The 14,153-nt window shown below is 48.2% G+C and overlaps 1 protein-coding gene across 4 annotated transcripts in view; it reads right to left on the minus strand.

Annotated features, from left to right (window-relative positions):
• KIAA0825 (KIAA0825 ortholog) overlaps window positions 1–14,153 on the minus strand; it is a 69,365-nt gene that overhangs the window by 25,628 nt on the left and 29,584 nt on the right. For 3 of the 4 annotated variants that reach the window (XM_078874434.1, XM_078874435.1, XM_078874437.1), the window contains 3 exons: window positions 7,598–7,733; window positions 6,885–7,031; window positions 4,402–4,496 (listed from right to left, as the gene is read on the minus strand). In XM_078874434.1, coding sequence (XP_078730560.1) covers window positions 4,402–4,496; window positions 6,885–7,031; window positions 7,598–7,733 — 378 coding nt within the window. The remainder of the gene's footprint in view (window positions 1–4,401; window positions 4,497–6,884; window positions 7,032–7,597; window positions 7,734–14,153) is intronic. The other variant, XM_078874436.1, reaches the window with a different exon arrangement.

A 14,153-nucleotide genomic window follows, 5' to 3' on the forward strand; every position in this document is an offset into this window, starting at 1 on the left:
AGGAGGGACGCCTATAAACTCTGCGCCAAGTGGCATAGCGTGGTTGGCATGGGCCCTGGTGTAATGAATTAAATGCCCCCGCCCACCACCCAAAGCCCCGTAAAAGTTACCCCCCCCCCTTCTTAGTAGCCAAGTGCCTGCACCGGTCCACCCCGTGCAGTTGCACCGCCTGCACACTCGGCAGCCACGCCGCCAGCCAGCCCTGTTCCGCCACTTCTTGGCGCCTTGGATGGCAGACTTGTGCCAGCGAGGCGCCACAGATTAATTAAAAATCTAAATTGAATTGACTTGACTCGTCCCTTGCAGTTGCATCAGGTACCAGGGTTCAGCGTGAATATTGCAGGGTGCTATTCTACGATGCCTCTGCCAACCCGTCCTGAGCAGCATGGTGACGTATGGTCAAACAGCCCTCTAGACCGACCCGGCAAGCATGGAGAGCAGCAGAATGACAAGGGGCTGAAATTTACCCATAAAACAACGAAACAATTCCAAAGTGCGACGACTGCGTTTGCGCGATAACATGCAATGCGTCGGAAACTTGTGACGGTAAGGAAACCATCTAAAATGGAGAGCGTGCCGTTGTATAACGCACACGCATGTAAATGTTCGCGCAGGAGTGCACGCAAATTGCGTAGGCACAGGTTAGCGTGTTGGCTACGTACGGTGCGAAAGAAGTTCAAGATACAAACATAAAGCTGAACAGCTACAAAGTCGCTGGCGTTGGCCAAAGACACCAATGTGGCAGGATCCTCCTGAAAATAGGGCCTTTGGACTCGGTGTGACTTTTATAGGCAAATGGGTATCTGAGATGTTCATCTGGTGCCTTGGAGGTTTAGAAGGCAACGTCGAATATCATCCACAACCTCTTGACAAAAATTCAACATTACTTGGGCGCCCCCTACTGGGAAAAAACCCAACGAAGATCTGTTGTCCTGGCATCCATTCCTTCGAGCTCATTTGTAACGTCACTTCCAAAGTGCTCCTCCGCTCAAGTGCAGCCTCGTGTTAAGCACACGCAAAACTGCCAGCAGCGCAAGATCACGTGTCATTATGGATTTGTCTTTGGATATGTTTACATAGAGAGTGAGAGAGAGGGGGGGAAAAAAAGGGCACGCTGCTAAATATAACCGCTAGAATAAACTTCACCGAGGCCAATCTTTAAAACGCAATGTTTGAACAGCCTTTCCAGTCTGCAAGGAGCAACGGCATCTCGCAAGTGGCAAATTCTCTCGACGGCATTCACTGTCGTTCAAAATGTTCCCGCGTATGAACAAAAAGAAGCGGTCGTAGAACAAGCGCGGAGAACGAACTCTTAATTCGCGCCGCTAATTCTACCGTCACGAGCCTCGATCCATTGCCACCGCACCCCGTGTGACCTGCACGATACGATCCCATATTCCTTTACACGGATACATCCCCTTACGCAGTGGAATTAAGTCTAGCATTTCGCTAATTGCGGGTGCATCCTGGAAGTTCAAAGGTGTTTTGAGTAATATGCGGTGATGTAATGCGCCTTTTTTTTTAAAAAGGAGGGCATTTAAGGTTATACGAGAACACCGAGCTGAACCGCTCACATAATGACTTCTGGTGCACATATTACACCCGATATTACACTCATCCAGAAAGCCCTTCAGTGACACTCGCCTCGCACAAAAAGAAGGCAAATCAGAGACAAACACGCCAAGGGTGAGGGCGCGCAACGATCGCGCGCAACGCACGAATTACTCAGCGTGCAGCCATCGCAGAAAGCATCCGTTACCGAAAGACCATGACGTGCATGTATACCGAACTTTATACATCCACTGCTGGATGAGGGCCTCCCCCACATCGTGCAGGCAGTCATTTTCACCATACTTCACCCCGCTAGTCAGCGCGGGTTGGTGAAGATGGTGTGGGAAGCGTGGACACGGGAAAGGAAAAGTAGAGCAAAACATGTGACAGCTGCACCTCTGTCGCTCAACTTGTCACCCCACGATCTGTAACACCTGGCACACATGGTGGGCAGCGTTCCAAGCACTGTACAGGCTCAAGCCTGCTTATCTTTTGATACAGTTACAAAAAACACGCTTTGTCAACTCGCGAGTTTTTCACTCAGTGATAGTTACACTGTGCCATTGGCATTATGGAACGCTCGCAGCAAGCAGAAGAGATGATAGAACATGATATCTCAGAACTAATTCTGAATTCCCATCGAAATGGCTCTCCAACGCACCGGTGTGCTGTACTAGTGACGAATTGGCCACGTTCTGTTTACGTGACAACCCTTACTAGTTGGCTGTGTCGGGTGGTGGCTGGTTTTAACGACACATTTATATATTTACGCGATCTAACCCAAAAACGCCTCTATTATGGACTATATACATGACCAAGTACATTATGCCATTCCGCGCCCATTGAGTGTTGGCTTAAGAAAAAAATCCATCAGGCACAGTGCTTGAGTTTCCAATGTAATTTAAGCTGGCATTGTAATTACCGATGAATTGTGTACGTAATCATTGTCATCATGGTCATCATCAACACCAGCAGCAGCTGGATTGATCACCGTCAATTATATCCGGCTCTCGCAGGCAATGGGGGTTGTAAGTTTTGTTTTTTGGAGACAGCGAACACTTTCGGACTGCAGCGAGTGGGAAATCGCTGCCGATTCCACAAAGGCATTTGCTCGTCTGCTCACAATGGATACAATCGGATCACGATAGCATAACAGGAATCCTAAAGAGCATGTTATGACAGCTAAATGTTAAAACAAAACATCCTGGTAACAAACACGCGCCTACCGTTCCCGTGCTGTCAAGACATGACCGCAGTGAACATTTTACAGGTGTCGCAGATGTACGCAATATTATATAAACTCCCATAAAAACCCCAAAATGCAAATAAATAAACAACAAAAAAATCCTTTATTACGTTCTAAATCAAAATAAAGCATACACTGTTTGGCAAAACAAGAAAGCGGTAGCAGCCAGAAAATAAAAAGACAAATCAAAAACCACTTTGTGGGGAAACGATGACGGAGAGGGAGGGCAGTGAACAGACTGTGGGTATGGCGAGCCATAACTGTGGACATTTATCAAAGTGACACGTTCCCATCCTCCGCCATCCATCACCATGCGAACCTGGCAAACGCCCTTGCCATGTGCCAGCGCGCACGCCGGCGCTGCACGCCAGGCCTGGCCGCCCCTGTGCGCGCTGGTGCCAGCCCCTAAATGCCAGCGGGCATCGGCCCCAGGCGTGGCGGGCACCCCGTGGTGCGACATTAGCAGTATTTTTTTTTTTATGTATTTCTCATTCAATGTGTATATGTTTTTTTTTTTAAGAGAGGAGGTGGTAATTTTTTTTTTTAGAGTGACGGTAATTTCGTGGATTATTATTATGTGTGGTATATTTAAGGGAACCGAAAGGTTGGTTATTGCTGTGGAAAGAGAGGTTTTATGTCTGTCCCCGTGTTTGTTGGACGGTAGGTCTGTTCATCAGTCGGTCCATCGATCCGTCCTGCCGTCTGTCTAACCGTCTGCATGTCTGTCTTTATGTCTGTCTGTCTTTATGTCTGTCTGTCTATCTGTGTGTCCGTACATGCGTCCGGGACACTTCACATAATTATCCAACTGCCACAAAAACACTACACCTATTGCTACCAGACTTACCCGACCAGCCCAACAATATGAATGTTTTCTGATGATATAATTCGGGCAAGATTTGCCAAGAAAATAATTTTAAAAAGCGCTTAAATATATATAAAAAAAAAACACTGAACAAGATGATAATTATCAGCGCAATTGGCGCGTCGGGATTAAGAGCGCGTGTGTACGAGTACAAGTGTAGGTAAAGCTCACTCGGCAAGCCCTGCCAGAAACCAGCTGCAAGAGAAATACAGAATCACTGCTCCTCTCTTCCTGGACTTGCTCCCGGCACATTCTACAACACGAATGGATTTACATAGATCACACAACTCAGTACATTCGGCAATCGCATTGTCTTCAGAGCACATGTGCTGTGACGATGGACCATTGCCCAAAATGTTAGTTTTATTGACAAGCCGTTGAGTTTTTTATTATTTGTGCCCGTGCACCACTACCAACGCAGTATCATGAAAATTTGTATTTATGCGAGGTTTGTATATGTGTATGTATGCTGAACCTATTTCGCACCGTACATAGCCAACCGTGCTAATCGGAGGTGCGGGGCAAGGACAAAGGTTTGCTCATTACAATGCTCAGTCAATGCCTACCTTCCAAAAGTTTCACTTTCCGACCTCCTTGCGTGAGAGGGCACATGGCTACTGCGTCACGAACAAAGCAATCGGGAGCCATGGTGAAGCTGTCAGCGAGGCAGTGAGATGTAATGCAAAAAGCGCAGCACAAACAAAGGCAGCGGTAGCAGCAGCTCAAGTCCCCTCCGTACCTGTTGGCCAGCAGGCAGGCGAAGGAGGGCTTAGTCAGTCCCAGGTGAGCTTGCAGCAAGGCACTCCAGTCCCAGGGCCAGGAAAACAGTTGTGCCTGCCGAGGTCAAGCCAGGATTACTTAAAAAAGAAAATCTGCAATCGCTTGATCAATCACGCCACCGCTGGCCTCCACTGGAGTGAACTCTGGAAGGTACTTTGGTCTACTCTTCCTTCCACATTGACTGGGCGTCTTGGGCGCAGTGTGCTTACTCACACTTCACCCCACCGCACGAGACCTAATGATCAACTGCGGTGAACCCATTTATACACCTGGGTGGTCAGAGGCGTTGGGGGAATTGAGAAAAGCGGAACTGTTGTTTCAAGGAGGTGGAATTGAATCGGCGAATTCGGGATTGCAAATCCAGTGTGCTAACCATCACAGCACGGCGGCTCCTGCCTGGATGCAATGAGAAATAGTCAAAGAGTGAGGCCTGAGAGTAACAAACAAGGATCGGCTTCACACTCACACAGTTGACCGACCTTGTTCTCGGTAAACGCAGGCCTGGCTACAGGGCTCGGCAAAGTGTTGCAAAGTCGGGTGGGTCTCTTATCTATTGTGGTGTGTCTGCCAGGATTCACTTTATTCCCCTAATGTATGTGCGCGCAGGCCAATAATCGTCAGGCTACATTAATTCCTTTAACGAAAATTCTCGCTTGCATGCATGCGCAGCAGCCTCCCATTTGTACGTCAGCTCCAACCGCTGAGAATCACTCACTCGGAGAGGTTTGTAGGTTTCCCTATTGGGCCCCACCTACTCGGCTGGCTGGAGTGGTCGGACTGGTGAATTGGGCTGCGGAGTCACAAAGAAAACACCAGCGTTGGCAGAGGTGAACGCGAACCCATACGATTGGGCAAATAGTAGCCTGCTGCATCGTCAAAAGGTCGGTCGTTGGCAGAGTGCTGACTGGTTTCAATGCCCCGCACTTTTGTGCGATGCAAATGGCGTACGTCGGATACATTTGCACCAGCGCGCACGCATGGGCCTCGTGTGCAAGTGAACACGTCATTGGACCAGTCGGTGTTAGAGGTTTGCCTCGCGCCGAGTGGGTGCAGCGAAAATTTAAAAAAACGGCACGTGGGAAGGAGATTTAATCTCACAGAACCGACGGAGAGGAGAAGCACGTGAAGATGCATATTCTTAAGAGGGTTAATTATTTCACGCCACCACCAAAAACAATGGGACTTTCAATATTACGTCAAATAAAATGGCAATCTGGGAAAATGGAGAAAGGTTTAAAGTGTATTGTAATCAAGCAGGTGAGAACTCAGGAGACCGGTCTCATTTGCATGAGCGACCCGGGGCATTCGTCTACCAGTAAGAGGCAATAATTGCCACGTAAAATCCCAAATGAGAAACTTGTGGGACATTTTCTAATTTGGCACACAATGGCGTACTCTTGCGAACGGGGAGAAGAGGATCTTGAGGGGTCCACTGTGCTGATTACACTCGCAGCAATAATCAGGGCGGCCGGCTGGATTCGAACCGTGAAACTCTGCAACAAATCTGTTACATTTGGACATCTGTAAAAAAAAGAGCTTTATAGCTCGTCGGATTCCTCCAGTATGAAATTAATATTCTGATTCTGAAATGAGGAATGCGCTACCACTGGGCCATGTCACCACCCTGGCATCGCTCGTGCGAGGTGGCAACCCTAGTGGCACCTTTAGGGGGGGGAAATGGGCAGAATAGTTTCCACTGAGTGTCTCCAATGATGCACACACACACACAGAGCGTGCTTTCGTCATATTATCATTCTTATGTACACATTGAAGAAAGTGTGAACCATCGTCGATTGCATTTCATCCCCACCTGTTGCGGAGAATTTGTACGGCCCTTGCACGGTTCACTTACATGCCCCGACCCAGGGCAACCGCTCTAACGTCGCTATGTTGATGCTTGCGAAGCAGTGGCATTGTGGGTCTGTCACACGGCAGAAGTGACATTGTGAAATGTTCACATGTCACAGGGATGACCTGCACGGGCTTGCACAAACACCAATAGCAGAGAGATAAAGGTGCGGCCGTGCAATTGCTCGCTGACGCCACTGCTGGGAGAAGGGCCTCCACTTGAGGCAGCTCTGGAGAGCCACTCGAGATTATATCTTTGGCCTACTCTTCCACGCTGGCCAGATGGCTGGTAATATGTGGGAGTACCCACGCTTTACCCCATCACATGCGGACCTGCCAATGGCTTACCTGCGGCATGCCCATTTATACTGCTGGGCATTCAAAGACCGCTGGGTTTTGTGGATTTGAGCAACTTGCTCCATTGTTTCAACTGCCGCACACACCGGGAGATGGAATTGGACCGACAACCTCTGGATTGCAAGCGTCCAGCGCGCCAACCGTTGCCCCGCTTTCGTAACTCCCAAAGAATACAAATGGCAAAACTAATTTCTAATGCAGGAGGGCGAGATGTGTCACCCGACAAGGGGTACAGACCTGTTGTAATGGCTCGGTGCCAATGTGGCAGAGGCTGCTCACAGGATTAAAGTCTGAAGGAGGCTCGGAATCCGAAAGCACAAACTCCGCTGGGGTCTGCTCCACTTGAACTCTTCTATCCCCTCCCAGTTGCTGTGCGAGCCACATCTAAAAAAAAACGAACACCCAATTATTAAGTAAACGGCACGCCTGGTCTCCGAAGATGCGATGAAATGACAAAGGGCCGAGGCAATAAACCTCGGATATCACTGCAGAGAGCTGGCGGCGACCACCCGCCGCCACCGCCAGCTAATAAAAAAACGTTAGAATGTCAGGGCACATCAGGTTTGGTAAATAGTGATTATAAAAGTCTGTAAAGATTAAATAGAACATTTCCCGAAACAAAGAAATTCATATGGACACAGTCTTATCTTTGCCCTTTCGTATAAAAAGGCGACTGCTCCCGTATTCAAACTCAAAAGGTAGCCCATGTGTTTGTGTATCTTATTGCTTGAACTGGAGCATTCACCTCGCAGAGCTGTGGGACCGGAAACCTCTGGACTCAAATAAAAGACTTATCAATGCACAGCGAGCTCTCCGGCCGCTGAACTGCAGAGCAAATAATCTGCTGTAATATCAAAGCACCTCCCGGGTTCCTGGGTTGGCGAGGCTGACCCCGCCGTGACTTTCGCGCAAGCCCCGACAGCCGCCCAATCAAGTGCTCATTTCCATACCTCATTGGTGCTGACAGCGTGATGGATGCGGCGCAGGTATAGGGGACCACCTGGCCTCCGGCGCGAAGGCGGAGCTGCTGGCGGCAGCACAAGCGGCCGCGCCGCACCACGCGTGCCGCTCTCTGCGTCACACCGCCTGCGACACACACACACGCGCAACTCACATACGCGCGAGCACACGCGCAACTCACACACGCGCGTGCACGCGCGCAACTCACACACGCGCGAGCACACGCGCAACTCACACACACGCGAGCACACGTGCGTGCTAGCTCGCTCGCTCGCGCAAACTTTCAAGCCTCGGTATTTTGGGGATGTTGTTGTTGTTGAAAGTAAGAATGGTTTAAAGCTTTCGTGACTGCAGGGATTCATATTCTTGGTTCTTTCAGTAAAGTCACGTAGAAGGGAAATAATAAAATAATATTAATATAAAACAATAAAAATTCTCACTTTTTTCAAATTTTCTTGCTGTGGATTTCACACCTGATGATGATTGCTTGTGTTGCAGTCGAAACGTCGTGAGAATTTTTATTGTTTTATATTTATATTATTGTATTATTTCCCTTCTACATGACTTTACCGAAAGAACCAAGAATATAGTAAGAATGGTGTCGTGGTGGAGTGGTTCACACCCGCTGGACTAATACAGCGGTCACCGGTTCGAATTGATGCCCCTGGTAGCGGCAGTAGAAACAACAACGCAAGTTTCTTAAATCCATCCCCCCAACAACCTCTATCCACCCAGCAGTATAAATAGGTTCACCACAGTCGATCGGCAGGTTGTGTGTGGTGGTGGGGCAAAGTGTGAATACTCCCACCTCTCCCAAGCTGTCTGGCAAGCCTGGAAGAACTGGTCTGAATGGGGTGTCTCTCTAGAGCTCCCTCCAGTAGGGAATTCAAGAGTGGCATGAGCGAGTAATTGCAGAACTGTGCCTTTACCTTTGTCATTGAATGTAAAGAAATGCACTTCGTCATGCGCCGTTAACTCTGTATTTGTAGAAATGTATGCCAAGCCTGCCACGACCAAATACTCATCTTACAAAGAAGCCTAAAGGACATCACTCAAATATTTAACAGCGGAAGTAAATTCATAAAAGGAACACTGTGGATACATTTTTTTCCATTTCACGAATGCGCCTGCTCGCATTTTGCCCAAACGGATTAAAAAGCTGTCTCGTGTGATTTTATGCTTTGTCACGGTTGCTAAAAACGCGACCGCTGCTCTAAAATGTTTGCATAGGTGGCTTAAAAAAAAAATAATAACCTTGACATTTTCTCTAGAAGAACAAACAAAGCTACAAAGTACATGGAATGCATCTTACCGCAAAGCACCGAGTTTCTTATGGTTTACGCAGCACTTGACTTGCCGACCGCCGGCAAACCAAGAGCACCATCTGACAGGGCGTTTGAAACAACGCCCCCGTTAACTTTATTTCAAAGCAGGAGACGTCGGCGCGCAAACACGCACCTTGCACGTGCGTTTGCGTGTGGGCACGAGCGTGGAGGAGCGAGCGTGCGAGCACGCGGCGCGTCCGCGTGGGTACGCAGATTGAGCCGGCGACGAGACGGGCAAAAACCACAGCCGTCGCGAGCCCGTGAGCGCAGGTGCCGCTTTGGATTTCCTCCTCCTTCGCCGCATCCCGCTTGTGCCTCAAAACAAATTGCAGCAAATTTCTCTGTCGTCGCTGATGGATTAGCCTGGCAAATTGGGAGGATCCTCGCAACAGCCTGGCACCACGTCCCCCGACTCCCAGCCGCAACGGCCTGCCTAGCGTAACGCATCCTTCACATCAGCAACCAACTGTGAATGGTTGCGTGGGCCTCGGACGCCATTAAAATGAGCCACCCGCGTTATCGCGCGAGACAGAGTCAAGGCATCGGCATCGTCCGATGCCTGGCCTTGACTAACATCAGTGTCAAACAGCGGCATCTGAACCAGTTCTGCACCACCCTCTCCCCAACACACACCCTGCTTCCTCAACCCATGCTGACCACTATGGTGAAGTATGGTAAAAAAAAATTATTCTCAAATTATCATTTTGGCAGTGTTCATCTCCTGTTTACAGCTTTGAGCCAGCGGTAAAAATTCCTCATTCCTCTAACGGGAGCGAGGCCATAGATAGAATGACCACTAGTGACTTACCAAACAAATGAGTTTTCTATCTAGATTTAAAATGCATAGCTCCAGTGGTTTCCTAATATCAGAAGGAAGAGCGTTCCAGACGGCCGCAAACGTGCATCTGAAAGGGAGCGATGCAGTGACCATCTTTATTCGATGGTGAGCCAGAAGCGGCTGTGAGGATGACCGGAGTTTGTGTGATGGCTTATATGCTCCTTAACGAGATCAGCAAGGTACTGTGGTTCATCTGTGGCAAGCACATTGTGTTTAATGAGTGCAACCTCATAGTCGTATAATTATTCTTAGTTCCTTCGGTAAAGTCACGTAGAAGGGAAAATATAAAAAATATATTTATATTATTTTATTATTTCCCTTCTACGTGACTTTACCGAAAAAACCAAAAACATGAATCCCTGCAGTCACGAAAGCTTTAAATCAAAATTTAGTCGTATAATTCTTAATATCAATGACACAGTTATTGTAATTGACAAAATTATAATAAGGTTAGATTGTAGATGATTAAAACAAACATTTGGTAGACATTATTGCGTGTATAATGGATGAAAAAATTAGCGTGTATTTTTTTTTTTTTAATGTGAAGTGTTGGGAAAAGTAGGAAAGTCGTTCCAGTTTTAAGACAATTAAAAACTTCACTTCTCATCTATTCAGAAACTGCTACAAAAGGCGATGGATTCTTGAATCCATGAGTGTAGAGATTTCAGTGTGTTCCCCAAAGGCGGTGGATTCTTGAACCATGAGTGTGGATATTTGAGTGTTTTCCCCAAAGGCGATGGATTCTTGAATCCATGAGTGTGGAGATTTGAGTGTTTTCCCCAAAGGCGGTGGATTCTTGAATCCATGAGTGTAGAGATTTCAGTGTGTTCCCCAAAGGCGGTGGATTCTTGAATCCATGAGTGTGGAGATTTGAGTGTTTTCCCCAAAGGCGATGGATTCTTGAATCCATGAGTGTGGAGATTTGAGTGTTTTCCCCAAAGGCGATGGATTCTTGAATCCATGAGTGTAGAGATTTCAGTGTGTTCCCCAAAGGCGGTGGATTCTTGAATCCATGAGTGTGGAGATTTGAGTGTTTTCCCCAAAGGCGGTGGATTCTTGAATCCATGAGTGTGTGGATTTCACAGTTTCCCCCCTTGTACGCATGGGTTTTCTCCCGATCCTCCAAAGTTGTCCCACGTGCCAAACACTCACGAATGCAATTGGCCATAACAAAATAATGCAGGACTCTCTCAAAAACGCAAAAAAATCTTGAAAATCGGTGAGGCTTTGCCGGGTAAAACACGGGGCATTATTAATTGTAAGTGTGTGCCGATGCGATGAGCCAGTTGAAGCTGTTTTCATATCCGCAATAAATAGGGCAAATAAAACTCACCAGGGGCCAATTACACAGTAAACAGAAGCAAGTTTAAATAGACCACACCTATTACACAGGAGCAAGATAGGCACCGTGAGAATTTATCATAAAAAACGTAACGCATACCCGCTCTGGGAAAAGGCCACGGCACTCGCATGGAAAGACAAAGACAGGGCCGCCCGTCACAAGCAATTAGGGCAACGTAAACGCCTGTCACTCACGGGACACCGGCACAAACATCGGAGCTCCTGTCGGCAACTCCAAGTGAGGGCGGCGGAGGCAGCCGTCACTTCGGTTGCCGCGATATCTTTCGTTACGATACGATGGAACGATGATCGTCGCGAAATAAGACTTACGATCTGTAACGCTCATAACACGCTGCACTGTTGGCTACACTAAAGATTATTCAGGAATTAAACGAACTTTTAAAATTAAGTCCTTAAATCGCCACGTCATCGATGATTCCGGAAAGAGAATGTGATGGAAAGCGTTAATGGGGTGCATATCGGCGATTTATTTAAAACTTTAATCGCAGAATCGAGTTCATTACTTCAGAAATAGTTTGGCTACGCGATCACGCCATCCACTAAAAAAAACACAAGATTGCAGAATCGCCACGATCGCAGCAACACCCACCGCGCCGGCACCTGCCAAAGCAAGGGCTTGCGCTGGCCACACCACAGCGGCCCGCATGTTTCTCACAGTAAATTACAGCTGGGATGAGCAATCAGGGCGCGTGACGTGGAGACTACGCCGACGACGGTGCTTAGAGCGGAGCCGTTAGACAATAAAGCAGCTTTCTGATTGCGCGTACTGAGACATGCGGTCTGCCGTACCCCCCCCCCCCCCCCCCTGCTGAGACGGTGTGTTCGCCTCAAGGAGAAGGAAAGTGTTTCTTTGAAAACTAAAGCCATCAGCGGCTCGGAGGCGAGGGGAGCCACTCGTAAACAGACGCTCGCTTGTGTGCTTTCCGGGGGCCGCGAACGCGCGTGCAAAAAGATTAAATGTCCCGCCGCCAGCCTCACGGGCAAAACGCTCGCTCCCAAAAGTGTGCATTTTCAAAACGCGGACGGAGAAAGAAAAAAAAAGAATCCGGTCCGAAGACGCGAAGGTTAAAACGTTATTTTTTTTTCCCGTCCCTTCTGAAATTGCATCGCGGAGGGCCGACGCTAGTTTGCGCACGGGAACGAAAAGCGAAAAAGTTAATTTGCGCCGCCCCCCCATGACGGTCACTTCCTACAGGTTGAGGGAGCACGGCGTCAATAGCGTCGGGCTCGAATAGGCGCGTGCAGGAAATGTATGCGAGGTGATAAAAGGTACATAAGCATATGGTGTACACACGCGCACTCACAAGCTGATATATAAGCATTTCATCTGTTCTGAAAACTATTTGGAGAATCACATAAAACCACATTATTTTAGGTAAAATGGCAGTTAAGGTCCAACTCAAGGATTTATGCAAGGAGTTATGTGGATAGACACAGCTTAACTCCTCCTATAGCCCAATAACATCTATATTCGTGTCTCTTTTGCAGGCACCATGAATCATTTCGATGATATAAGGGATGATTAAACGGAGGCATGGGATGATTAATTTCCTCCAAGCCCAGCCCATACCATCCTATCAATCATGTCATTAGAAAAGGCGCACAGTGAACTGGCAAAGGCTCTGGCTATGAATTACTGCCTCCATCTTCATTAGCCCCGTGTGAGAGCACCAGGAAGAGGCATAAACAGCAAATGTTTCACCTTTGTGGAAAAACGCTCTTGATCAAAAGGTTATATCGCACACGGTGCAGGCGGCTGATTGCCTAGCCCGTACCTGTCCCGCTCATTAAAACCGCAAACAAATAAATAGGCACAACCATCTTGAATGCGGCACACTCTTGGTGGTGACGATAAGCTAAGTGGCTACTTTTTTTTTGCCGCCGCCGTGTAAAAATGCACGGCAGAATAGGTCCATTAAACACCCAGCGCATTAACCGACGTGGCAAGTCTCCCCAATTCATTACAAGCACATGTAATACAAATGCCGCAGCGCTATTTCTCCCCCCCCGCCTCCGCGCTCTGCCGTACTTTTCTTGGTCCAGCGAAGCAACGGTCATGTGCTATCTCATTTTCGCGCGTAATGATGAGCTATTAATCTCCCTGACAGGTCCGCGGAAGAAAAAAAAATCAGCCGGGTCCCACAGTTCACTTACATGCAAAGCGCAAGGCCTGCCCATAAAACTGGGTAAAACAATGCATTATTTCCACAGGACTCAGTTCTGATACAAACCTGCCAAGTACAATAACTCTTACTTATGTCGTCATAAAGCACGTCGAGCGGCCGAGGGAAAATAATCTGCTCTTCATGTTACGTTTTAAAGGACGAAATTTTCAAAGATCAACCCGTCCCAATGAAGGTTTTTGAACAGTCGCGATGGAAGTGCACGGTTAGCTGTGTTAAATTCACAGCACAATTATATAAATACTCATTAAAAGCACAAATGCTGCTATATTTAATTTTCATAATTGTCCCTCCTTAAAACCGAACGGCGAAAACGATCACCCGTTAAACAAACAGACAATTACGACCGTAGCCTGCCTTCCAGACCCATTGGGCGTTACGCAGAAAGGATTTCAATAAATATTCAACGGCAATGCTCTTTAAGGAACCTGACACGGTGGGCCGTGCACCTTGGCCCCTTAAGACAATTATCACGCAAACACGGGCCCTTAATTATTTTTCGGTGCCCCCCCCCCCACCACCACCACCACGATACGGTGGGCGTTGGGGCGCCGTGGCAGGCCCTGTAGCGCCATCGCATCCTCTGAGTCGGGTCAATTGCAGTCACGGGGGTCTGCGATCACAACACGTTTTTTAATCGGCCTCTGCATGGTCGCCTCCGCCACAAATCACCGCGTTGCATTCGCGGGGCGCCGGAGGGGGGGGAAAGGAATAAAGGGCTGCAAGTCGAAGCGCCGGTCCCTGTTTTACGTCTCTCGCCTTTCAAGAAGCGACCGACTAGCAGCACTTGTGCTGGCGGCTACTGAGAAACAGCATCACAGGACACTTTATCCCTCCT

The sequence above is a fragment of the Lampetra fluviatilis genome, chromosome 39, assembly GCF_964198595.1.
Source record: "Lampetra fluviatilis chromosome 39, kcLamFluv1.1, whole genome shotgun sequence".
Lineage (NCBI taxonomy): Eukaryota > Metazoa > Chordata > Hyperoartia > Petromyzontiformes > Petromyzontidae > Lampetra > Lampetra fluviatilis.